Below are 27,256 nucleotides of genomic sequence, written 5' to 3' on the forward strand. Positions count from 1 at the left end.
GCTGCACCGCAGTGAATTTCGCGGTGGGGGTGTGCTCTGACTAGGGCTCTGGGGCCTCTTTCACTCTTAACGAGCCACGTCCATCAGCATGAACCGCGACTTAGCTGATCGTCCAGGCTTTTGCTGGCCAGCGGCACCTCCCATCGCTCCACTGTAGGATGCTGCCTTTAAAATGGGCAACATTATTCGAATCAATATTGTAAGCAGAAAAGAAAGAGAAAAGTTCAGTCGGTCAGCCCGACTAGAACTGAAGTCGCACACCAACTACGCATCATGTTGCACTCCAACAACGTACCCACTGTGCCTCGAAAAATAAACGCGGTAGGGCTAACAATCGGCACAAACTGCAACATGATTTTTTTGAAAAAAAATCTAAGATATGACTTCTTGAAAGCAGTAACGTCAATATTGGCGCGGAACTACAAAAAAATAAAACATAACAAAACTGGCCTCGAACAGATGACCTGCGGCACAACCACATCTCCAACTGCGTGTAAACCCACTGCGTCATCAGAGAAGGTGGGCGGTTGCGTCAAAAACAACTACAAATTTACGGCAACGGGTTCCCCCCTCATTATTACCATTGCACTACGGTGACAGGGCCCATGGCTATAGCTGCATCGCTGTTATCACGGGCCCCGTCATTGTTGCGATTTCACTACGGTGACAAGCCCCATCACTGTAGTCACGATTGCACTACGCTGACTTGGCCCCTCACTCCAACTGTAGTACTGCGTTGACGGGCCCCGTCACCATAACCTGGCTGCAGTAATTTGTTTTGATCAGAACTTAAATTACAGGAAATTTTGAGGTATTCAAAATGAATGACTAGATGTATAAGTGGAGCTTACATGTAACGTCTCTACTTCAAACGAACCTTTGCTTAAAACAAAAAATACCAGCGTGACTGCGGAAATATTCATTTTTTGAATGGCACAATATTGCACTTACAATGAACGTCGCCAAGTACCGCCAAAGGGTTACAGCGATCGGAAGCGGCATTCCGACAACTTCCCGGTACACCACTTTCAACCACTGATAAGCCATCGGCAAGGTGCTTATAGATTCTTATTGTTAAATGCTGACCCTGCCTCTGCCCAACAGTCTTTCTTTACGCATCCATCCGTTCTTTGTGCCCCACTACTCCAAGCACCCAGCATCGCCAGGTGAGGTCCATGTTTTTACACTGCTACTGACTTTCAAAGACCATTTGGCTGACTAATCTCCGCTCAGTTTTTGATTGCTGGTTTTGTTTACACTAACATTGGCACCTCCGGGGTAGCGTGACAAGACCATCTGCCACCAGCTCTAGCCACTGTCTGTACCCAATCGTCTGTGTCTTCTCTGGATCGGTGTCGCATCTTTTCAGTGCACATGCTAGTTCCATGCATCCTGGCTTGTATGTCGCGTGCGGGTTTCGCTTGCTGTTCGTGTGCGTGTGTGGTCAGGATGGGAGATGGGAGGCTTTCCCCATCTTTTCGTGTCACTCAACACAACATAGTAAGTGCAACTGCTTGGCTTGGACGTAGGTAGTTCACGCATTCAAGACTTACTATAATTGCCGCGTTGTGGAGCTCTTGCTCATAGCTGTTGACCGCCCGGCAGTCAACTTGTCGCTTCAGGTGTCCCTGTATTCAGCTGTGGTGATGGTGATGGCTACATCTGTGTGACACTGCTTTTGCAAGGGCAGCTTCGTCGACGTCGGACCCAATGTCTGAAGTCTCAAGCCTGAAGCTTTCAAACAGGACCGCTGCGGCGTCGATTTGTGGCAGCGCTTGCTTGACTTCGACATGGCAGAGCAGGACATCTTCTGGGATGATTTAGTTACGGCCGATAATGATGCTGATACTACGAAATCCTGCCAGATGAGGGCATTATCAATGAAGTGGACATCAAGAGCGATTTGGAGGAATCAGATGATGAAGATGATGAAACTTTGAACCCAGTGCCCACAAGCGTGCCTTTCTTGGTTGCATTAATAGCCTCAGGCAACCTGTATATGCCAAGGGCCTCGGCGAAGAGCACGCTGCGGCGTTAAATAAACTCGAGACCACGTTTATCACTTCTGCTCTTTGAAACACCTGTATTAGGAATTTTTTCGCAAAAAGAAATATTGTGTTTTCACTTGGAACTTTTTCAAAAGTGTTTTATTTACTACAAACTTTGGCATACAGCGAACGGATGCTGCGTCACACTGAGGTTGGTTGGAAATGGGCTAAACTGTATCAATAAGCATGTTACCCACCTGTAAAGGTTATTTCACCACAGTGAGAGGTGCTAAGCCATGAAAACACCTATTGAGAAAAAATCCACACTGCTGCAAAGACCCACTTCAAGGTTAAATTAACATATTACTCTCACATCAATTCATTATTTTTTGAGTTTAAACTATTGCTATACTGGCTTGCATGGTCTAACTGAGGTTAATTTAGCAGGTAACATTTTTTTTTACAGCTGAGCACCAGCATTCTACTGAAAGTGAAATCGTGCTGCCATTCAAATTTACCCATGCTTACCTCTAATCAAGAACAATGAACATTGCACATGCCCTGTTTCGATTAAAGAAATATTGTTACGAAAAAGGAGGACCAGGACGTAAATGGCTGAAGGGGACCGTTCATTTTGGTCGCGAAGAGATGCGCCGGAGCGGCCAGCAGATTGATGATCGCAGTGTTGTCTTCTTCTTTCTTCCTCCAGCTTCAGGCAGCCAGCCTGTTCACCCATCTTCGTTTTCTTCCCAGGCATGCGCAACATTCCTCACCTCGCAGACGAAGCCCGCCGGGCGAGGTAATTGATTCACCATGGTGTGTAGAACTTCAGTCGAGCGACATGGACTGCTTGGGTTTTAGCGGCTCTTCTACCACTTCTCGTGAGGCGAGCTATTGTGTATGTGACTTCCGTGATTTTGTCGAGAACAACAAACGGTCCGTCATATGTGGCCAAGAACTTTTGGCATAACCCGCGTCTTCGTACCGGAGTCGACAGCCACACTAAGTCGCCTAGATGGTAAGTTACAGGCCGGTGGCAGACGTCATAGCGTGCCTTCGATTTTTCCTGTGATGCCAAAGTACGTAGACGAGCAATAAGACGCGCCTCTTCTGCAAGGCAGAGTATTTCGGTGACTGAGAGGTTCTCGTGCGCCGAGAATGGCAAAACTGTGTCGAGTGTGTGCCGTGGCGGTCGTGTGTACATCAAGAAAAAAGGGCTATAGCCTGTTGTCTTGTGCTTAGCGGTGTTGAACGCGTACGTTATAAATGGTAGCACGTCATCCCAGTTCTTGTGGTTGGATGCCACATACATAGCGAGCATGTTTACAATTGTTCGGTTGGTGCGCTCCGTGAGCCCATTTGTTTGCGGATGGTATGGTGACGAGTGACGAAGACGGGACTCACTCAATCGAAGCAGCTCTTCTACTATATCTGCTGTAAATTGTCGCCCACGATCACTGATGATCACGTGAGGTGGGCCATGTCGGAGGATAACGTGCTGCAGCAGGAACACAGAGACGTCGCTGGCAGTTGCGGTTGGTATGGCCGCCGTCTCGCAGTAGCGCGTGAGGTAATCGACACATACAATTATCCAGCGATTGCCCTTAGCCGACTTTGGAAAAGGGCCGATGAGGTCAATGCCCACCTGTTGGAAAGGTGTGCTTGGAGGTGGCAAGGGCTGTAGAAGACCAGCCGGAGCAGTAGACGGGCGTTTGTGGCGTTGACACTGCATGCAGCTGGCCACATACGCCTCGACTGACTGTCGCATTCATGGCCAATAAAAGCGTTCCTTAGCACGGTAAAGCGTCCGCGCAGAACCTAAATGTCCGGACGTAGGATCGTCGTGCATAGCACCTAAAATCGCTGTCCGAAGGCTTTCTGGCACTACCAGGAGGAAACATGCGCCAGTGCTGGAAAAGTTCTTCTTATACAGGAGTCCGTTGCGTACACAGAAATGGCGTGCCATAGGAGCTGTGCAGAGCGATCATAGCCTGGTGTCCTTTCGCTGTTCATCTTTAAAAGTACTGAGGTCGGCAAACTTTGGTGACACAGAAGCTACGAGGTGGTCGAGGTCATTGGCGTCACACTCTGTAGTGCTCAGTGGCATGCGCGGAAGGCAATCTGCGTCGGCGTGTCGTCGACCACTTTTGTACGAGACTATAAAGTTATACTCTTGGAGCGGATGTGCCCAGCGCGCTAGACGGCCGCAAGGGTCCCGAAGGTTGACGAGCCAACACAATGAGTGGTGGTCGGTGGCGACTGTAAAAGGGCGTCCATATAGGTAAGACCGAAACCGCTGAATCGCAAATACTACCGCGAGGCATTCTTGTTCTGTGACAGTGTAATTCTGCTCGGGCCTACTCAAGGAGCGACTTGCGTATGCAATCACGCGCTCGCGATTACCATAACAATGAACTAGGACGGCACCAATTACTATGCCGCTAGCATGCATGTGCAGTTTGGTTGGAGCTGATGGGTTGAAGTGTTGAAGAACAGGCCGCGACGTCAGGAGGAACTTCAGTTGATGAAAAGAGGAGTCGCGCTCGAAGGGAGTATTCTTCCATAGCAAACATGTCAGCGGATACGCGACATCGGCAAATTTAGGTATAAAGTGGCGAAAATAGGAGCAAAGCCCCAAAAAACTGTGGAGTTCCTTAACAGAGCGCGGCGCGTTGAATCTTTCAACGGCTGTTGTCTTCTGGGGATCTGGATGGATGCCCCCTTGATCGACTAGGTGTCCTAGAACAAGGGTTTGTCGGTCTCCAAAGTGGCATTTATTTGAGTTAAGAACAAGGCCAGCGTTTCTTATGCAAGTCAGTACAGTATCCAAACGTGAATTGTGTTCGCTGAAGGTGCGGCCAAAGATGACGACGTCGTCGAGATAGCACATGCAAATGCTCCACTTCAAGCCACGAAGAACAGTGTCCATAAATCGCTCGAACGTCGCCGGCGCGTTGCACAGTCCAAATGGCATCACGTTGAATTCAAAAAGGCCATCAGGGGTTACAAAGGCTGTCTTTTCTTTATCTTCAGGATGCATGGGAATTTGCCAGTAGCCCGATCTTAAGTCTACAGAGGAAAAGTAAGAGGCCGAATGCAGACAGTCTATGGCATCATCAATACGTGGAAGTGGGTACGCGTCTTTTTTTGTTACAGCATTCAATCGGTGATAATTGACGCAAAATCTCCAGAATCCGTCTTTCTTTTTAATGATAATTACTGGAGCTGCCCATGGGCTTACCGACTCTTGAATGATTTCGTTTTCAATCATTTCGTTCACCTGCTCATTAATAATCCGCCGCTCGGATGGCGAAACACGGTATGGCTTTTGTCTAATCGGATTGGCCAAACCCGTGTTGATAGTATGACATGTCCGAGAAGCAGGGATTAAGGGCGTTTTGTCTTTCTGCGCAAAGTCGAATGCAGAGACGTGCTTCGAAAGTACATTGACCAATGTTCGGCGTTCACTTGTGCTCAGCAACTTATTCACCATTGACAGAAGAGCCGTTTCAAAACTGTGACTACGATGCTCTTCCGGCGCATCTCTAAGCTCGGTCACCAGTAAGGCCTCGTGTTGTCCACTGATGACGGCTAACTTTAGACCATCTGGTAACATCACGGGTTCTGTGGAGCAATTGACAGTCCATAAACCAGCGCGTTCACGTCTGATCGACACCACACAATGTGGGATCAACACATTCTTTTTCATGCAGTTGGTGTACACTGGTTCTACGTTGGCATCAAAGTCGGCAGAATAGCTGTCGTTGCAACCAGCAGGTACACGAACGGTTGATAACGGTGGTATGATAGTGTCGCTACAGACACACAATGCTATCTCACCATCCACAGGGTTTTCCAAGAGTGCTGACGGAACGTGTTCACTCAAGACTATTGTTCCTGTGCGGCAGTCGACAGTCGCACCACACTCCCTCAAAAAGTCCATATCCAAAATAACATCATGTGTCGCCTGCGAAATAATCACAAACTCCGTTGGGATAACGCGGCCTCCGAGAAACACGTCGGCTTGACACACACCAACAGGATGCAGTGCCTCACCACTCACTCCGCAAAACTTCGAAGCTTGATTCCACTTAAATAAAACCTTTTGCCCCAAGGTATCTTTAAAACACGCACTCATGACCGAAATGGTTGCCCCCGTATTCACCAAAGCCATCACAGGCACATCGTCAACAAAAACACGTACTTTGTTCTTGAGCGTCAACACAGGAGGTATTTCTGATATTAGCACGTCTCTGGCGACCTCACCTTCATCGGCCGCGCTTGCTAGTTTTCCTGTGGCAAAGGAGACGTGTTGCGACGCCATGGTGAAGGAGAACGGGGAACACGAGGCGGTGGAGGCGTCAAGCTCCTGTCAGATATAGGGAAGTGGTTCCGGAAGCTGCGTGTCCAGTAGTCTTCGCGAGGCAGCAGGTGTGTTGCCCTAGGGTCGTCGTGTGGTCAATCAAACGATCGTGTGGAGTGTTGTGGTGGGCCACAGTACGTTGCTCGCGGGTCGTCGCGAAGTCGTTCGGAAGGCCATGCAAAGTGTGGTGGGTGGCCATACCGTGGGGTTACACGTCGACGGTTGCAAAATCGCGAAATATGTCCTGGGACACCTCAGGAGTAGCAAACGTAGTCGCCGAAACACGCTTTCAGCTCCGCAACAAAAACGTCCCACGTCGTAAGTGTGTCCTCGTGGTTGTCGTACCACAAGAGTGCAGTATCCGTAAGGAAGAAGACCACATTACTGAGCTGAGCGGCGGCATCCCAGCCGTTGGACTTGCTGAACTCGCTTGTACTGAACGAGCCTTGTGTCGACACCTTCTCCCGATTTTCCTCCGAAGGTTGGCGGAGCTCGGTAGTAGGGCACGGAACCCACTGTAGTTGGCCTTGAAGCGTTAGATGACTGATCTCTGGCCATTACGACCGGCGCGGGCGGGAGTCTGGCAAGGCGGCGGCGAAGTGCTGGAAGTGAAGCTCCCGTCGTTGGATTTGTTTTACCTAGCACCACCACCAGTCTGTTACGCACAAGGAGGACCAGGACGTATAGGCTGAAGGGGGCCGTTTATTTTGGTCGCGAAGAGGAGCGCCGGAGCGACCAGCAAGTTGATGGTCGCAGTGTCGTCGTCTTTCTTCCTCCAGCTTCAGGCAGCCAGCCTGTTCACCCTTCTTCGTTTTCTTCCCAGGCATGCGCAACAATATGTATATTGTGCAGGTTAGTGGAGTCATGACAAATATTCTCATTTTTATTTATAATACGTGATACCATATACTATTTGAATTTGATTAAAAATTGTTCTACCAAACTCACTATTAGCTTCAAGTTCAATTTGAACCCAAAACTTACTGTTCGCACAAGCCTACACTCGGCTGCTGTTTTTACATGAAAACAATTACGTTAACAGTATTAGCAAATATTCACGCTCCCTGTCATGTTCGGTACTCTGTGGAACTATGCTCAGTTGTTTGAAGATTTTGACAGCCAGCGTGACCGCCTACCTTCACTTCTATGTGTGGTTGACAGAGAGCTGTGTCAATGGCTGAAACGACAGTCAAGCTGTGCGGAAAAGAGTGGGCGGTCGAGTAATTCGGTGAAAGTGCGAAGCGGGGCAAGATGGGGAATCGGGCGAATCAGTTGGTATTGATCTGGAACTTGATCGAGAGGGCAGTACTAGAGATGCAGACAGAAGGAACAAGGAAACGAACAACACTTGTTCGTTTTTTTGCGTCTGCATTCTGCACTCTTAACGAAGTTCAAAACAAAAGTGGTAATTGGTTACTGCAGAAAATCTGCTGTCACTGCACGGTGGCACTTCACATGCACACGACGAAAAGGGCCTTTCTGCTTACTTGAAAAGGCCACCAGACCACCAAGAGGTCGAAACTCATTTGCAGGGGGGGGGGGGGGGGAGTTGTGTGGGAGCGTATGACCACGAGCTGTGAAAATTTTTTGAAACAGTGCTGTAATAGCGGGTCGCTGGATCGAATACCAGCTGTGGCAGCTGCATTTTCAATAAAGGCGAAAATGCTGTAGGCCCGTGTGCTCAGATTTGGGTGCACCGAGCCTTCTACTATGGCGTCTCTCATAATCATATGGTGGTTTTGGGAGACGATAAAACCCCACATATCAAATCATCAGTGCGGTAATAGCGGAGTTAGATGCGTTTGATCATTGAAACGAGGCAATCGCTCCTTTCGCTCTTTCTTTTGCTACCCTCGGTCGGTATCCTCTCCCAAAGCCGCTTTGCCCACTCACCGAAAGCTCCTACCAATCTCCTGCAGCATACGTCATCGTCGATGCGAAGCTCAAAACACTGTCTCCTTCCAATTTCCGCGATTCTGTTCCTTTCTGGACTTCGCCAACTGCTTGCTTGTTGGCGAACCGCTGCTGCCGTGACGGCCCAGGCTTACGCAAATCATGCCAGTATGGACCCTGTGTTATGGGCCGCAGTAACTAAGTCGCAGGCAGGGGCACGCACGTGGGCAACACAACGACGAATAAGGAGTGCAGAGAACTGCTTGCAGACTAACCAGAAGTCATAGGCTCTTGCTCAACCAATCACAGTGTATTCGGGCTGCACGTCAGATTCAACTCTTGACATCACGTGGAGGCCCGAAAAGCCTGAAGAAGAAGAGGGATTGTTTCTTGGAATTAGTGGCACCCCGGCAATTCGTAGGACTACCACATGTAGAATTATTGATCATGAGGGCATTCCACAGGATGCGCGTGTTTAGTTGAAGTGTTAAAATATACATATTGGAGGTGTTAAGGCGTTTATTAGCCGGCAACGAGCGAGAATATGCAATGGCGACAGTCACAGCAAAGCACGGGCTCCCAGCGCGAGCGGCGTCCTTGTTGGGTAGCCCCACTAGAAGGTACGCAAGAGTTCGACCCATTTCATAGTTCGGAGGCTTCGCTACAATTACCCCGGGGTCGAAGAGGGAGCCGCCTGGCGACCTAACAGCTTGTTATTATTAGCGGGTCATAATAGGCCTTCAGGCGCTCCACGTTGACGATGTCTCGCCCACGGCGGCGCATGTCCGAAGATTGTTCAACGGGTTCGATCAGATAGTTGACGGGTGAGGTGCGCTCGATGACACGGTAGGGGCCTTCGTATTTGGGACGTAGTTTGGAAGAGGGGCCAGCGGCAGAGGTTGGGGTCGAGAGCCATACAAGCGCACCAGGAAGGAACATGGGCTCAGAATTGGTGGAGCCATCACGGATACTCTTCTGCCGCTCTTGATCTTGCGTCGTAAAAGTCTTGGCAAGCTCGCGACACTCTTCAGCAAGCCTGGCTGTCTCGGAAATAGGTGTACACTCAGATGGATCCGGCGTGTACGGGAGTATCGTGTCCATGGTGTGCGACGGGTGCCTTCCGTACAGCAAGTAGAAAGGTGAAAAACCAGTCGTGCTCTGAGGGGCGGTGTTGTAGGCGTAGGTGACGAAGGGCAGTATATTATCCCAATTAGTGTGGTTGGCAGCGACGTACATAGAAAGCATGTCGCCGAGGGTGCGGTTAAAGCGTTCGGTGAGGCCATTCGTCTGTGGGTGGTAAGCAGTAGTTTTGCGGTGGACAGAATGGCACTCCGTCAGAATGGCTTCGACGACTTCCGACAAGAAGACACGGCCTCGATCGCTGAGAAGCTCTTGGGGTGGTCCGTGGCGCAGTATAAATCGATGCAGCAGGAAGGACGCAACATCGCGCGCAGCAGCCGCAGGGAGAGCGGCGGTTTCGGCGTATCGCGTTAAATGGTCAACGGCAACGATGGCCCAGCGGTTACCAGCCGACGTCAGAGGAAGTGGTCCATACAAATCGATACCTACGCGCCCAAAGGGACGGTCAGGGCAAGGTAACGGTTGTAGACTGGCGTGCGACATGTGGGCTGACGGTTTACGGCGTTGGCAAGTGAGGCAAGAGCGAACGAACTGCTGCACATAGCGGTACATCCCGCGCCAGAAGTAGCGTTGTCGAATGCGATGGTAGGTTTTGAATACCCCAGAGTGCGCGCATTGCGGATCAGAATGGAATGATTCACATATCTCTGACCGCAGACTGCGGGGTATCACGAGTAACCACTGCCGGCCGTCGGCGTCGTAGTTGCGTCGGTGTAGGAGGCCGTCACGAATGGCGAAATGGCGAGCTTGACGACGCAATGCACGCGTGGATGGCGTTGCGGATGGGTCAGAGAGCATGTCGATGAGCGGGCCGATCCAATTATCCTTTCGCTGTTCGGTAGCGATGATGTCAACATCAATGGCAGAAACAGCAGCCGAGGATACTGAGCAGAGCACATCACCTTCAGGCAGAGGGGAGCGCGAGAGGGCGTCGGCGTCAGCATGCTGGCGTCCGTTGCGGTACAGCACGCGGATATCGTAGTCTTGTAAGCGAAGAGCCCAACGGGCGAGACGGCCTGAGGGATCCTTCAATGATGAAAGCCAGCATAGTGCATGATGGTCGGTGACGACATCGAATGGGCGACCATACAAATAAGGTCGAAACTTTGTAAGAGCCCAGACGATCGCCAGGCACTCTTTCTCCGTGACGGTGTAGTTTTTCTCGGCTCTCGTGAGCGTACGGCTTGCATATGCTACGACATATTCAGGGAATCCGGGTTTTCGCTGCGCCAGGACAGCGCCGAGGCCTACTCCGCTGGCGTCCGTGTGCACCTCCGTTGGGGCTGTAGGGTCGTAGTGGCGTAGAATGGGAGGCGACGTCAACAAATGGCGGAGCTTCGCGAACGCGTCGTCGCACTCGGATGACCACGAATTGAAGGGCCCGTTGCTTCCAAGGAGCTTCGTCAGCGGTGATATGATCGTGGCGAAATTTCGTATGAAGCGTCGGAAGTATGAGCACAGGCCCACGAAACTACGCAGTTCTTTGACAGATGCAGGTTTGGGGAATTCGGCCACGGCCTGAAGCTTGGCAGGATCAGGAAGAATGCCGTCTTTGGACACGACGTACCCCAGTATGGTGAGTTGCCGTGCTGCAAAGCGGCACTTTTTCAGATTTAGTTGTAAGCCGGCATTGCTCACACGTGCGAAAACTTCTTTCAGACGTTGGAGATGCGTGGAGAAATCCGGAGCAAAGACAATGACATCGTCGAGGTAACACAAGCACGTGTACCATTTCAAGTTGCGCAGAATGGTGTCCATCATGCGCTCAAAGGTCGCAGGTGCATTACATAGACCAAACGGCATGACGTTAAACTCGTACAAGCCGTCTGGCGTGACGAAGGCGGTCTTTGGTCGAGCGTCGTCAGCCATGGGTACTTGCCAGTACCCCGAGCGCAGATCGAGAGAAGAAAAAAAATCGGCTCCATGAAGGCTGTCAATCGCGTCATCGATGCGTGGCAGTGGATAAACATCCTTGCGAGTGATCTTATTGAGCCGTCTGTAGTCTACACAGAACCACACAGAACCGTCTTTCTTCGCAACAAGTACAACAGGAGACGCCCATGGACTGTCGGAGGGCCGAATAACGTCGCGTCGGAGCATATCGTCAACCTGATCATTAATTACTCGACGTTCAGCAGGCGACACGCGATATGGACGTTGCCGTAAAGGTGGATGGTCACCAGTGTCGATGCGATGCGTAACAACGGACGTGCGACCGAGAGAACTTCGCCCGACATCGAAAGAAGAACGATATTCTTGTAACAGGTCCAGAAGTTGGGAACGCTGTACGGCCGTAAGGTTGTCAGCGATGGAGGGGCCAAATACATCAGCAGACGACGAATCAGAAGTGGAAACAGCATTGATGGTACACGACCTGGGAGCGCGCGTGTCATCGGGTACGTCCAGGACTTGTGCGTCGTCGACTGGTTCCACTCTGCCGAGACATTCCCCTCGAAGCAAGGTAACAGCGTACGGGAACGGGTTGGTTACAAAAATAGCAGTGTTGCCCTGGTTGACCTGCACGGTCGCGAAAGGTACTAGCAACCCTTTCCTGCTGCAAGCGCGGTCAGATGGCGAAACAAGTCCAATGGTGTCGGAGAGACCAGCGCAGTAGACAGACACAGCCGTCGTCGAGTTTGGAGGCACTGTTGTATCGTCTCTCGTTAGAGTCTTGCTCAGTGTCGGGGGACTGTCTTCTGGCGTCAAATGCGAGAAGGGTGAGAGCTCAATTTCGGCAGCGGCACAATGGATGACGGCGTCATGGCGGGAGAGAAAGTACCATCCCAGGATGACGTCATGAGAGCATGCCTGAATGACGATGAACTGGGCGACATACAGAACGTCCTGGATGACAACGCGAGCTGTGCACCCTGCTGTAGGATGAATCCGGTGCAAACTCGCAGTACGAAGGGATAACCCAGAAAGTGGCGTCGTCACTTTTCGAAGTAAGCGGCAGAGTTTTTCGTCCATAACTGATACGGCAGCTCCAGTGTCAATAAGAGCCGATGCACAAACACCGTCCACAAGCACGTCAATGACATTCGAGGGGCTGCTCTGAGGGCTTTCACATTGCGATAGCGTCGCAGTCCTTGCCTCAGGGACTGCGACGACTAGTTTTCCCGCTCATGAGATGCCGCACTTGGCCGCATGGGAGACAGGGAACGGCGTCGTGGAGACGGTGATCTTCGAGGCGGACCTGGGCGAGATCGAGGGGGCATAGACGGCGGTTCTTCGCGATAAGGATGGCTGAGTTGGCCAGCAACAGGTGAAGAAATTGGAGCCGGCTGTACGCGATGGCAATAACGGGCCACGTGACCGGCGTAACCGCAGGCAAAGCAGATGGGCCGGTTGTCGGGTGTGCGCCATCTGTTCACCGGGGTAGGTCTCACCCATGTCGCAAGGGCTGATGGACGGAACGGTGGCTGCATGGTGGACTGAAGCTGAGGCTGAGGGGTTACGTCAACATACGTAGCGGGCATACCCGCTGCAACGGACGGAGGTCGTGCAGCAGCTTCAGCGTAGGTCAGAGGGGCGGGTGCTTGAACGACTTGGGGTGGCCTGGCGACCACTTGCGCGTAACTCAGGGACGCAGGAGCCGGAGGCTGTTGGGGGTGGTAAGCAGGCATTACCTCCGCTATCTCCTGTTCAATCGCTCGGCGGATGGGAGGGAGAAGGGTAGTAGCCGATTGTTGAACAGCAGGTTGGTGGGAAAAGGGCAGGAGGGAGAACTGACGCGCGATTTCCTCACGGATAAAGGACTTCAGTTCTGCCATCAACGCTACTTGGTCACAACTGGCCTCCAAGCCAGCAAGCGTTGCAGCTCGTGGTGGGGAGCGTCGGGTCATCGAACGCTGCCGGCGGAGCTCCTCGTAGCTCTGGCACAGTGTGATGACCTCAGCCACCGTGCCGGGGTTTTTGGCGAGCAGCATCGTGAAGGCATCATCGTCGATGCCTTTCATGATGTTTCGGATCTTGTCAGACTCGGACATGGTGTGATTGGATTTGTTGCATAGGTCCAGGACATCTTCAATATAGCTGGTGAATGACTCACCAGCCACCTGAGCACGTTCACGCAAGCGCTGCTCGGCTTGCAGCTTGCGAACAGCAGGGCGGCCGAAGACGTTGACGATTGCGGTCTTGAAATCGGACCAGGTGGCAAAATCGGACGCGTGGTTGTTGTACCACAAACTGGCGACACCGGCAAGGTAAAACACCAAGTTTGTCAGCTTGCCGTCCTCGTCCCATTTGTTGGGGACGCTCACGCGGTCGTAAATGGCGAGCCAGTCCTCCACGTCAGTGCCATCAGCGCCAGTGAAGATGGGTGGATCGCGGATTCTGGGGACACCGGGACAAGGGGGTGGCATTGGAGGAGGCGTTTGCTGAGAAGCGTCTTGGTACATAGTAGATGGCAGGGTACGTGATCGTAGCTCCAAAGGCATAGACAGGGATCGCAGCACTCTCCACCAAATTGTTAAGGCGTTTATTAGCCGGCAACGAGCGAGAATATGCAATGGCGACAGTCACAGCAAAGCACGGGCTCCCAGCGCGAGCGGCGTCCTTGTTGGGTAGCCCCACTAGAAGGTACGCAAGAGTTCGACCCATTTCATAGTTCGGAGGCTTCGCTACAGAGGGAATGTATGGGCCTTTAAATGAGTGTTTTGGCTGCGGAATGTATCAGTCAACTGCACTTTTCCGCAGTGCTGAATGTTGCTGGTGAATAATTGTATTTTTCGGGCTTACAGTAACAAGAACATTTACCACTTAGTTTTATCGGGTTATTTTTCCTTTTCCTGATTGCGACAGTGGAAGGAAATTGTATTAAGCAATAACATGTCAACGTGCTTCCACTGTTTAAGGCGAGACAATGGGCAATCAGGAAGTGGTGCGTGAATTTCAGGCTCAAAATGGGGCTCCAGTGCCGGAACCAAGTGCCCATCTCATCTGTGTGACAGTTATGCCTGTGTTGCAGCTGGGTGGAGTTCTGCAAGCGAGAGAAACGCCAGAGAAGAGCTCGTGAAAGCTTTCCTGCGGCCCCCAGCATGCGCTGCAACCTGACTGATCTCAAGCTGCAGCCGCCTCCCAAGAGAGCAAGAATGAGCTTCCTGTCCAAAGAACTTGGTAGGTCTGGCAAACAAGGCACCTCCCATAGATGTGCAATAGTTCATGCTGCTTATTTTAAGATTTTATTGACAATGAATGTGGTGAAAAGCTGCAGTAATATTTGTGGTGAATAAACTCACAGGTATGCAACAGCTGCTCAAATTGCTTCAATTTGATGCAGTTCTCAATTTTTTTGCGTCGAGTTACGTCAAAACGAGGAAATTTGGTGAAATGGTGCCTTGCTGCCCCAAAATGTCCATACTGCCTAAAAATTTTCTTAGCTGCGCTAATTTGAGCGAGATATAGAGGCCACGTCGCCCATCTGCACTTGACGAAAGTTGCAATGTGGGTTTGTTGGTGATGCATCAGAAAAAATTTTATGTAGCGCGAGGCAAAATATGGAAACAGGAAAGTTACAGATGGACAGGGCAGAGCGCTACCAGCAACAACATCTTTAAAAAAATTATTTGAAAAGCCCATCTGCAAATAGTGTCATCAGTCAATCCAAGCACGCAGATCCTAACCCTCTAAACCACGGTGTACGATATGTACTCATTAGGCCAGGCACTCGCGAGACAAGATCGATCAGATAAAATATCGCCCCAAGATCGAGCGGATTTGCCGCATGGTGGCACTGCCTGAAGCGTGCCTAGTGTGGTGCAGCCAGGCTAAACTATACACGCGGGCATCTCTCCTTACGACCTTCTCATTCGTCGCGAAAGCAACAAGAGAGTTTCTGAGAATGTTTCATCACCCGTCGGCGGTAGGGGCGCTGCATTCCTGGTCTTGCATCTCCTGCGCCGCGCACACGGCACCAAAACTGCTTGATGTAAAACCGCAAAATCAAGGTTCTGGACGGAGTGGGGGGAGGAAAATTATTCAAGAAGTTGGAAGCAGACGGACGATTGTCTCCTTAAAAAAACACACACACACACACAAATCCTAACAAAGTTGAGACACACTAGTGACAAAGTAATTTTCCTTCTTGTCCAGAGGCAATGGAGGTGATTGGTGCCCTGACGGAAAAGCTAGAGCGAGCTCCTATGGACCTGTACCGACTGCTCGCGTCCTCTTCCAGCACAACTGAAGATTTTCCATTCAAGTTGGTCATATGCCTTCCATTGACCAAGTGCTTGCATTCATTCAAGGCGCAGCAGACCGTGTCCCATGTCCGCAGCAAATTGGGATGCCAGCTGAAGGATGCCCAGGTGAGCAGGGCTTGGCTATCATTGTGCACTATCAAAAGCACAATGTCAGCTAGTTGGTCAGCCATTAAAACGTGGACAACATAGAATAGAAGACAAATCTAGGGGCTGTGTTTTCAACTGTTCTTAATTGTTCAAGAAGCAAGCGCAAATGCTAGTTTCAATGCATGCTTTCAGTCACTTGAGAGCAGATAAAGGCAAACTCAAATAAATGACACGGAGACATGGACTTAAAATTCAGTCGACTCGGATAGCTGCGATCATCTCACTGGGTCAACTCACTCTTAAGTCGACTCACACGTGCTCAATCGGCCTCAGATCACAGAGCGCGTCCGAGTGTAAGTGACTTCAGTTTAAAATTCTCGTAGTGCGAGTGCGAGTGAGTGCTACATATATTTCTTCAGTGAATTCCACTTTTTTTGCCGGTCTATGGTCATAGCTACTCGTCTCCAGCGTTACAATCAGTCTTACTTGAATTGTCGTTTCTACTCGCGTATACTCAAACATATTCCAAAGCAGGGTCTTTCATGCACCGTTATGCCATTCAGTATTTATTGACAGAGGCGTGAATTACGTTGGGGAGGACCTTAACTTACCTCCTTCCTGCGAACTCTTCCAACAAAGTTTTTGATAAATATATCTTATGTTGTCATCTCTTTCTACCAAAAAGAACTTACCAGTTTACCAGCATTCACAACTCATATTTGAAGGTACTATATAGAAAGTGCCAGGAAGGGTACCAATTACATGAGGTATTTGTTTTATAGAGCATTCACATCATGGTAAAAAAACAATGCTAGGCTAACAGACTCATGAGTCAACTCTCTCAAACTCGCCCAGACTCAGATCGAGCAGTGAGTCTTAGTCCGGGTAAGTATTATTTTGGTCAGTTTGAGTTCAAGTAAGTTCGTTTGAAGAGATTTGTGTGACTATGAGTCTGGCTTGGAAAAAAAGTTAGGGGAGTCTCAGTTCAGGTGAGTCCTAAGCACAAAATACTGTAAAAGCCCACGTATAGCTCGGACCTGCATATAGTCTGGGGTGTAATTTGGGGATAGCGAATGAAAGTAATAAAGTTTTCACTTGAATATAGGCCGAGTAAAAGGGAAAAATCTATTTATTAACACACTTCATTTATCGTCCTCGACAGACGCTTTCTCTTTCAAAGCTCCCTTGTTGGGAATGTTCTCCCACAGCACATCATCCTCAGTGCCATCAAGCGCGTTCGAGATGAAAGACTTTTTGAACGTGCGGCAAACGAGCACCTTGGGGAATCCAGCCCCAAGCCTCAACTATCCACGAGCACAGCATCGCTGGCGAGGCCCGTTTCAGCCATTCGATGGGGGTCTTTTCTTGACATGGTCCTTAAGTGGCCCATTAAGGCACATACAAAGCGGCTCCAGCTGGGATTTTATCCCTCACGACAGGACAATGAGCGCGATGCGTGTGTTGCGCAGCATTCGCTTTACGGAGTCGTTCAAAGGACACCGAAACGCTTTGAGCACAAGCATCGAAGCGAGCCCCAGCAGTGCTCCGGGTCGTCGACACCGCATGGATTTTATCCAGTCAAGCACTAGCGATTCGTCTATCCACCCGTTGTCCTGGCAGCGAATGAACATATTTTTTGGGACCGTCTTCTCCTTTGGCAGCGTCTTTACACATAGGGTGGTAGCTTGCGATCGTCTGCAGTGCAGGATGACATTACAGTCACCCGTGTTTTTTTTTGTTCCCAGTCGATCGCATGATAAGTTGCCTGGATCCTTTCTGATGCACCGGCAGTGCCGAGGGCATATCCAAGTAGACAGGCGTTTGATCCCGGTTGTTGATCTGGCCCAGCTGAAAGAAGACAGCCTTTCGCAACGCAACGACATACTTCTGAAACTTCACAAGGTCCTCTTCGTAGCTCTTTGCTAGCTTCTGCGAGATCGACGTATGCGGACATAAAGAGAACACAGCGTGGTGTGTAAAGAGAGACATCCAATGCTTGCTCGCTTTGAAATCCTGTGGGTGAATGCCTTTGTCTCGGGCGATCTTCCTTGCCTTCGCTTGTAGCAGCTCGATGTTAACAGCGAGATCTGCAACTCGCTGCTCCCGCACAAAGTCAGCAAGTTCTTATACCATGTCAGGAAACGCTCCATTTTTTGATCTGCGGTAACTTTTTTCCAGGCCGTTGCAATCAAAAAGGGCATCCTTCTGCTTCCACCAATCGCGAATACTCTGCTCGTTGACTCTTAACTGCTGCTCCGCGGTACAGATGCCAATGCTTTCGGCAGCAGTGATAACTTTCCTTTTAAAAGCAGTCGAGTACTGCCTGCGCGGTGCTGACATTTCGTAAAATCACAGGAGCAAAATCGTGGCCGTTGTTATCAGGGCCAAGTCGAAGCAAAATGCACTGTCCACTGTTGCACGCATGGGTCTGTAAGATTAACGCCTGCTACCGCCACAACACTACCTAGCACCTAACGCAGAAGCCTGCAAATACCTGATCATGATGATAGCACCACACTATGCTGAAACCAAAACTGAATTTTGGCCAAACATTTTGGGACCCGCATAAGTAAGAGGCGAAAATTTTGTACCCTAAAATCAAGAAAAAAGCCCCGGGCTATACGCGGGCTTTTATTGCTTATTTTAAGAGTGAGTTTGAGTGTGTTCCACGAGTTTTGCCAGCATATGGCTGCGATCAACCTGTATGAGTGAAATGACTGAAAATAGGAACTGTCTGAAAAGAGGCATCTGACATGCTCCCTTCAAATGCAATAGTACCTTTTGTTCGTCTTTGAGAGAGAGCAGTTGATTTGGAACTGATGCAATTTTTTTCCAGTGAAAAATTCCTGCTGCTTGTATGATTTTTTAATGTCTGCTTGGTTTTTGTTTTGCATAACCTTTGTATTTTTTAACTCTGAGTTAGACCACAAGTTTGGTCGTGGAAAGCAATGTTAACGTAATATTTTGTACAGCAGGGTAAGCAGGGGGACCCAGCCACTCATTTTAGAGGGAGGGGGCAGTTCAAGGGAAGCCGGTGAGGAGGGGGATGATTTTTGTTTTAGTAGGCACAATTATTAAAAGAACAGTGCCACAATAACAATACCGTAAATTTGTGCTTACAGTGGTTCCACTCACTTCTTTTGATCAGTTTTTTTTAATCATAATATATTGGACAAATTACCACAAATTACGGGCTGCCACATTTCAGATCAATGGCCATTTTGCTTCGTTAAGCATTTTGTACCAATGGGGTTGTGTGGCCAGTTCAAATAAGGTTTGGTGTCTTGACGGGCAGTCATAACGCCAAATTCATGTATGAAAAAAAAGTTTTACAAGTATTTACATTATTCAGATCACAGTGAATGCCAGTAGCCAAATAAATGAGCAGATTGAACTCAACCACATTTCCCCCTATCTCGCAAGTTGTGCGTGCCAGTTCCAGTGACAGTGCATACCCCGAACAACAGGCATGAGTTAACAGTGCATGAGTCGATAGGCAATAATGAGGCGTGACACCTGACAAAAAATTTTGAAAGAGCTTTTATGATGTTTGGCCACCTTTACTGTAAATAGGAGCTGTGAGAGCACAGCAAGCGAGACAGGAGGGGTAGTAGTATATACCACCTCTCCTGTCTCGCTAGCTGTGGTGTCACTGCGGCATTACAATATCAAAATACCGTGCCATACCGTATTACCGTGACTTTGTGGTGAACTCTGAATGCACAACGGTCCAACCATGGCGCTGCCGACGTATTGCAGAACGACATAGAATTTCCTTCCTCTGCACCACCGAGAAATCCACGGAGAAAGAGAGGAAAGGGAATGATTGTTGCTCCCCATAAACCCACAGCCCACTCGAGGTCGTCTTCAACTTTCAAGGCGACAAGACACAAGCACGAGCCCGTAGCAGCCTTGTTTATTTAGAAACAAGAAGATAAATGCAAATAGTGTTTTTGAGAACCGTGCCTGGGGCTGCACATGTTGGTAAGTGGGTTTCAAAGCTGCTCATGTGCTGGCTGTAAATAAACTATTTGAGAGAGTGCTTCGAAATGAGTCGCAGATGTAACTATATATAGTCGCTTTCCGTGTAGCTTCTTTTCTTTGTACAGCCTTCCTTCCTATTGTGCGTACTTTTCGAAAGGTGCAGAAGTACTCAGACAATGAAGCTTTACTGTAAATACAATCTGAGTTTGCGGAATAGACTGCCGAAAGTATGCTCAAAATATATGCGCACCTAGAGCACCCCAACCTCAGGTTGGTAGATTTTGCCCTGTCAAACACTTCGGTGAGGCCCCTACGGTTTAACAGTGGCCTTGAAACAGACTCGCAGGCTTCCACATTGCGCTTAGGCCTGAGACGACTGAAATGCCTTGCTCAAAGTGGTGCATTCCAAACCTTTGATGGCTGGTCGGCCTACGTGGTTAGCACGTGATGATTGGGTTGACTGACGAACTCACTGAGTGAACACGAGCATTTAGTATAGAGAACAAACAAGCATTTAATTAGAACACGGCCAATTGCAAGAGCAACAAAAATCAAAAAGAATAGAGGAAAAAATACAGGCGATGCAAAAAAAAGACAAGAAAATATACACTGAAATAATAACTACAGGTACAAAAATAGCTAGACAATGCAGTATGTTAATCAGACAATGCAGTATGTTAATAAGATGGACTCTAAGAGAAACCAAGAAAAGTTATATAACCCAGCTCTCGCTTTCGAGCTTCTTGTGCGACATATCGCACACTAGCTCAGTGAGAGTTTCAGGTGCAGATAATAAAAAAATGTTAACAAAAAATCACAATAAAAAGTTCTGTACGGGCTATGGTGCTCGTAGAAAAGATGGGTGTCGCTGATAATTTCGCCAGTTTCAGTATAGACGATGAGGGTTTCAGTATTGCAGCCGGCTAGATTTGTTGTGCAGGACATTACGCCCTCACTGCTTATTCGTGACTAGCAACAACGATTGCCGCGCTCTTTGCTGGTTCATCATCAACTGCTGAAGCATCCAAATTCTGTTGCAGTGTCTGATGTGGGAAATTTCACTCCTGTCACTACGGCGCCCTTCCTTCGATGAAGGAGTGCACTTGCGAGGATTTCAGACGTTTGTGACAGGGATCTTCCTTCCACTGAACAGTCATGTTGTGACCAGCAGTCTTCTGCTACAGCACAAATTCTAACCTCTGTCGTCCATGATTCCCGTTAGCGATGCGATCAATAACTTTTTTGCAGTCGACAGGGATGTCACTGTGCGTGTGTAGCAAGGCAAGGCCGGTCAGGCATGTTTTGCTCATCTGTGATGGCAGCCATGTCTTTAATCGGCGGAGTGTGGAGAAGGATCTTTCCGCACTGGCGACGCCGACAGGGAGGGCGGCCAGTATTTGTAAGAGTGCCTTGATTGAAGGAAATGTGTTGACGTCGCACATGCAGAGTTCTTCAACAGCAGTCGCATGGATATCCATCCCTTCTTCTTTTTCACACTTTCACTTTTCTCTCCGTAGCTGCAGTTCTGCTGCAATGACATTCGCACTTATCGGGCCATGCCCTAGGAGTGATTCATAATGCGAGGCAACCTGCGTTACTATTTTTGTTGCGTCACCCAGTGATATGTTATTCAGCAGCTGGGACGGCATAAATAGGAATAGCTCGCAAACTCCAAAAGTATCTTCATCAAATCTCCACTTGAGGTCTACCAACATATTATCCAGTAGTGGAATATATACTGACGTCCTGTAGAAACTGACTGGATCAAGCGCTGGAGTGTTAGACCTGTGCGACTGTCTCTTGATGCGTGAAAGCCGCAGCTCTTTTTCCAGTTCGCCTGCGAGTGCAACGGCTTGCTCGTAGAGAGCGGTAAATGCCTCTTCACTGCTTGGTCTCTGAGCATTCTGGGCAGCCGCAGTATCTGTGAATGTATTCTTCGCTGTGTGCACATCAACGCACCGCTTTTGGCACAGGCGTCTCGATCGAAGCGTGTGCGCCAATATGTCCGAGAGGCTAGCTATCGCTACTATGAATTCACCATCGCCCACAGCGACACGGAGAGTCTTTGCTTTTGCAGCGCTTTGAAGCTTTTTCCAGTTAGCGACAACGTCAAGAGCTTTCGCCACGAGGACAAGAGAGTCCAGAAATTGGATAATGCTGTCATGTCGCTCCACCCATCTCGTCTCACTAAGCCCTTTAAGTTGATGGCCAAGTATGCTTTTCAGCACACTGTTTCGTTTCGGGGAGGCGGTGAAGAAGGAAATTACCTCTTTCATTATCCCCACCGCGTTCCTGACGGCTTCAACACGCTATGACTTCGATAGCAACAAGTTTAATGCGTGATTGAAATAGGAGAGTGAACTGCTTTTGTGGCACACCACCTTATTTTAGAGACGGCACCACACAGTTCTGACACCATGACGCTGCACCCATCTGTAGCTATGCGAGCGCACCTGCCCAGTCCAGTTGTAGTTCCTTCAGCATCTTCAGAACCAGCTCACCAAGTACTCTCCCTGTCAGGACGGGCTCAGCTACATTGGCTTCCACAGCATGGCTGTCAATACGAAGGTCAACGAACTGGAAGAAGTCTTCTCGTACTACGTTCTGGTGTACATACCGCAGAACAAGACTTAGCTGGGACGTGTGAGATACGTCGGTTATTTCATCTAACATAATGCTGTAGATGCCCGATGCATGCACCCACTGAATGTGTGTCGAAAGAATCTCATCTCCACAGCACTTTATCAATTCATTCTGGGACGTCTTGCTGATGCTTGAGGTGATGAGCTGGCAAGGCGCTTTTGAAGCTCCGTGTCACCGCTTGACACTCGAAAGCTCAGAAGCTCGCGGAAATTTCCCTCGTTCGAAGTCAATGAGAACTCATTCGTCCGCTCATTAAGGCTTTTGGTGTCTCTATGTCCACGAAATGGTATATTTTGACGCCCTAGAAAGATCATTGACCTTATAATTGGGACCAGGCGGTTATGGATGTCATTCACTTGGTGTAGCCGTTGACTGCTGATTTGGTTGGCTGCATCTCTTTCGGGAGCCTTAACACGTGTGAGAAACTCCTTGCCAGCCTGCATTGCAACTTTATGGTACTTGCTTTCTTCATGTACAAAAAGATCACCATCCTTTCTCACCACTCTTGCAAAAGACGAGAGTGGCTTGGTGACTAGTTTTTGGAGGGGGGCATTTTTCTGGTAGCCTCCCATCGCACCTAGTACAAACAAAGCGCAGTACTTGCAGTACAGACCCCTGCTATGATCGGAGAGGAAAATCCAACTGAACTTGTTTAAATGCGACTCACTTAAGTATCATTTCTCATTTTTTTCATTTTTCCGGTGCAGTGAATATGGAAAACTGTAGTTATCCGGTGGGCACGAGTGTGTTTCTAACAAATGCTGTTTAGTGTATTCATCGACTTTTCCGCCGATGAACTTTCCTATATCGCTCGAGAATTCCACGAAGATGCTTGGGGATGTCACGTCTACTGTTTCACTTTGACGAAATTCGACACTTTGGTCACATGGAGTAGTGAGGTGTGAGCATTCGTCTTGCAGCGGTAGCGATGCGCTACATGGCGCCGTGTATTGCTCGTCCAGTCGCAGGGTTGGGACAGTTGCTGAGGAGGTGGTCAGTTCGGTGCCTTCGACTGCAACATGTAAGACTTTCTTTGGAGCAGGAGAGAAGAACTTGTCGATCTTTTGCGAACTTGACCTCTTCATTTTCCAAAAAGAGCTTTGGGGTTGCAAAAAAAAAAAAATGTTATGGTCTAATGCTATCGGTGTACAGTCACAAGCTGCCATTGCGAGCTTCATGTTTTCATGCTACATGTCACAATATGCAGAATACAAGATAAAAATATTTGCTGGCATGCCGATAGAACGAGGGCTCACGACTGACAGCCACTACCCAGACTTCGTGCAAGAGTATATGAGCATGTAAATTGATAACAGGGGAGCCTACTCATGTGAATAAAAGTTTTTCATATGATAAGTGGATGCGAAAAGGAAACTGTGCATGTACTGCTCCACTTGCTCCATGCGTACATCGAATTGTTTTAACATGTAAAATGACAGCATCAGCAAAGTAAAACTGCTGCAGCGTCGTGGACGTCAAAACCTATGTACATACTCGAACCTAGCAAGGAACTTCCTGCTAGATAACTAAAAAAAAATAGCTTTGCCCTTTGTGATTGAAGGAGAAAATCACAATGTGCGTATAAATATTATATCGGGCTGAGCATGAGCAGAGAGGCTGTAATATATAAGCTTGCGACATACCTCTAGTCTTTTAGCAAATCTATTTCAGCCTGTTTGATATTGCTTCAGTGTCTTTGAAACGTCCCGGCACAGAGTCATAGGCAGTGTTCATATCATGCAAGAGTAAGTAATACATGATGAAATTCTTTCTAAACAAATGCCTAGAAAAACACAGCTCGAAGTTTATCGTATAGAAAAAATATATTGAAGCAAGAAAATGCTTCATTAAATCGTAATGCTATCACAGATTCTATTGTACATAGGTATAGTCCTCGTAACTGCGTCATATTCTGGCTACTCTTAGCAGGTTATGAAGGACACATAGTAAAATATATTTGGCTCAATACTGGTGTGACTAGTATCTAGAATATTGCAGCTAGTAACGAGGGGCACATTTTATGTATTATTGAACTAAAAACAAAACAATTAAGCGGTGACGAACTAGCCTAAAGTTCTAAACACAGGTAATTTATTTGTGCATGGCCTACGCTTACCTTATATCACTGGGACGGGTCAAGTGGCAACCACAATATCAATCTCCACATTTATATAACTCGGGTAGCAACGCACGTGTCTTGTCACTCGATCATAGGACGGTGAGACCACCGCTATCCGCATCTGCCTTGTCGATCCTCACAGCTGTTTTCCGCCGAATAAGAGAGTAAATCCTTGGCCTAAGGAGAGCCGAATGCAGCCCCTTTCCTCTCACTTTCATCCTGTAACAAGCACTGCATTTTTTACGAGCAGTGCTACGTCAAACAAACTACATTACGACTTTGGTCCGAAATATCTGCATCTGCCCCGGAAGCTCTCCCACATTTTTTGATGATAGAATAGAGAGTTTTAGAGTATTGTACCTCAAACTGCCTGGGTATGCACACTTTTGCTTTTTTTGTATGCTCCGTGGGTGCAGCTGGTTAAGCAGACTGCTGGGGATCTGCGGCACTAAACTCTAAAAAAGACAGAATGGAGTCAAAGGTGAGACCATATGGGAAACTAGAATGTTTTACAAAGCTACCGCAGTGACAGTAATACCCCACGGAATGTATATACCTTCTCGTTGTCGTAGCTCCTTAAAGCAGGTGCAACGTTTCAAGAACATCTTACTTTCAAGTTCTGAGAAGGACAACTTCGTGCGCGAGAAGGCGCCGGGAATGCCAGAAAAATCAGTGATGTGAACAACACTGTTTCATAAACAAAAAGTGAAAATTCCGTCGACGGCAACAATCCAGATTTCATAAGCTCCTCTGGTTCAAAGATGTCAGTGATCTGTTCAATCACCATTTTGCCCTTACGCCGCGAAGAGTCTGTTAAAGGAGTGCTGACACAATAGTTTGAAGGCGAGATAACTTCTGCAATATATTTGTGTGGACACAAACGCGTTTTGATCAGCTACGAAATATTCATAGATTTTATCGCCTAGAACATGTTGAAAATCAATTTTGAAGTTCGTGTCGCGCAACTGCTCGCGAAACACTACTGTGGTTTTCGTGTAACCAAATAACCACAACCTGTGCCACGAGTTTGTGCTAGCTGTCACAATTTTTGGAGGGATCCCTCTGAGCAGACCTTTTGATCGGAAATATGGGGCCGAATCGCACAGGCGTATATACAAATGCTGATGTCCTTGCCTCAGAAGTGCATGTTTGGATGGTCACGCATATTTACAATGTCTCAGAGCATTCACAAAGTCTTCGTTGAAGTGTTGACAACGCGGTGCATATTTGCACGTGGTTTTGTGTGCTGACGTAGTCAATTCGGCTCACTCAGTGCTCTCTGAAACCGAAACTGCGACTGGGCGCTATAAAAACGTCTACAAACAACTAACGTCATGCGCTCAAGCAGATGTGCTTTTTTATTTGTGATAAGTGCGTAAAATGCAATATTTCTGTGTTAACACCATGGTTGTCCGCATGATGTTCTCTTGGGGGGGGGGGGAGGGGGTTCAAACAAGTGTTGCATCGCGTCTGGAAGAGGGGGAGAACTCTTGTGTGGCTTGAGTGAGGGCTAGTACTGGTGAGGCTTGAGGGGGGCAAGTACCCGTTTTGCACCTGCCTGCTGACGCCTACGGTCAATGCTTGCAGCTGCCATAGAGGAGATGGAACCCTTCGCAGAGAAAAGAAAAGCAGCCTTTAGTCAGGAAAGACATCTGAACCCTCTTGTCCTGGGGGGGGGGGTTGAAGTAGCGCAGCAGAGGTCCAGCGTCATAATAAAATGGGAAAAGGGGTAAAAGAGGTTGGCACTACCTCGAGAATGCAGTAGACAGAACATGGTGCTGAGCTATGTCCTCAGTAGGGAGACAAAAAATGCGCCTTTTTATAAACACTACTGGCCAGAACACTGACTACTAGGCCGGGACAACTTTTACACCTAACAAAAACCAACGGGTGTCTGGTGAAATGTGGTTCGGACATTGGTAGCCAAGGCCAATGCCAAGGCAGCCTGAAAAAGGAGGTGGACAATGGGTTTGTGGTGCTGCAACTTTACTTAGTGCAGGTAAACTGCTTCAAGCTGGTTCGTTTTACAGTAGCACTAGAGGGATCTTGCTACACTTTTTTCAGCACGGGCAGAAAATGCTGCCGATCAATAGTCAAAGCTCCTAGACACACAAGCCAAACTTCAGAGCGCAGCATGTGGCCTGAAATTTATTCATTCAGCTAAAAATTGATCCCTCTTCTTTCTACAAATGCTGCCATATTCTGACCACGCCATATACTGAAATTCGCAGCCATAGGCTGATTTATTCATGCGAGGTGCTAAGGGCTAGTGGCCAGTGCAGAACACTGCCACAGTCCGGGTGAGTGTTCACAATCACACTTAAGGGAGAAGCAACTTTCATGGCCAAAAAAAATTGATTTTTTAAAATAAATTTTTAGTTTCTGCTGACCTTCTTCCATCTAATTTATGATATCTCCACTAAAAGATGCCTACAAGTGCTTTTAAAAATTTGTTGCACTTGCTTCAGTGGAGAGAATTAACACAAAAATTGCAAATGATTATCGATTTTCATAAAATCTTAGCACCGCAACGGCACGTGTGGCGTTGCTTTGGGCTTGTTGAAAAGAGCGTTTCTTCGTGTTCAATTTCCCTGCTTCAGCTGGCTCCTCCATTCAAAAACAAGCAAGCAAAAAATAAATATCTGAAGGTTGTCTCGGGGCCTCCTATTGGCCACGTCCGCCATGTTGCTCCAGCGCACCTCGCCATTGATCCAAATGAGAGAGTGCGTCTGCAGTTTGTGCCTTGTGGTGTGTTGCGAGTTCAATGGGTCTGAAAATCGCGCTATTTAGTAGTGACACATGCGCACTCGATCTGTGTGCAATCATAAATGCCTAT

General features: G+C 48.5%; 1 protein-coding gene across 4 annotated transcripts in view; it reads left to right on the forward strand.

Moving 5' to 3' along the window:
• The window catches only part of xmas (RRM_XMAS2 and SAC3_GANP domain-containing protein xmas), a 417,359-nt gene that overhangs the window by 263,820 nt on the left and 126,283 nt on the right, over positions 1–27,256 (forward strand). For all 4 annotated transcript variants that reach the window (XM_075896259.1, XM_075896258.1, XM_075896260.1 and 1 more), the window contains 2 exons: positions 14,354–14,502; positions 15,478–15,692. In XM_075896259.1, coding sequence (XP_075752374.1) covers positions 14,354–14,502; positions 15,478–15,692 — 364 coding nt within the window. The remainder of the gene's footprint in view (positions 1–14,353; positions 14,503–15,477; positions 15,693–27,256) is intronic.

This window comes from Rhipicephalus microplus, chromosome 5 (genome assembly GCF_043290135.1).
Source record: "Rhipicephalus microplus isolate Deutch F79 chromosome 5, USDA_Rmic, whole genome shotgun sequence".
In the NCBI taxonomy this organism is placed as follows: domain Eukaryota; kingdom Metazoa; phylum Arthropoda; class Arachnida; order Ixodida; family Ixodidae; genus Rhipicephalus; species Rhipicephalus microplus.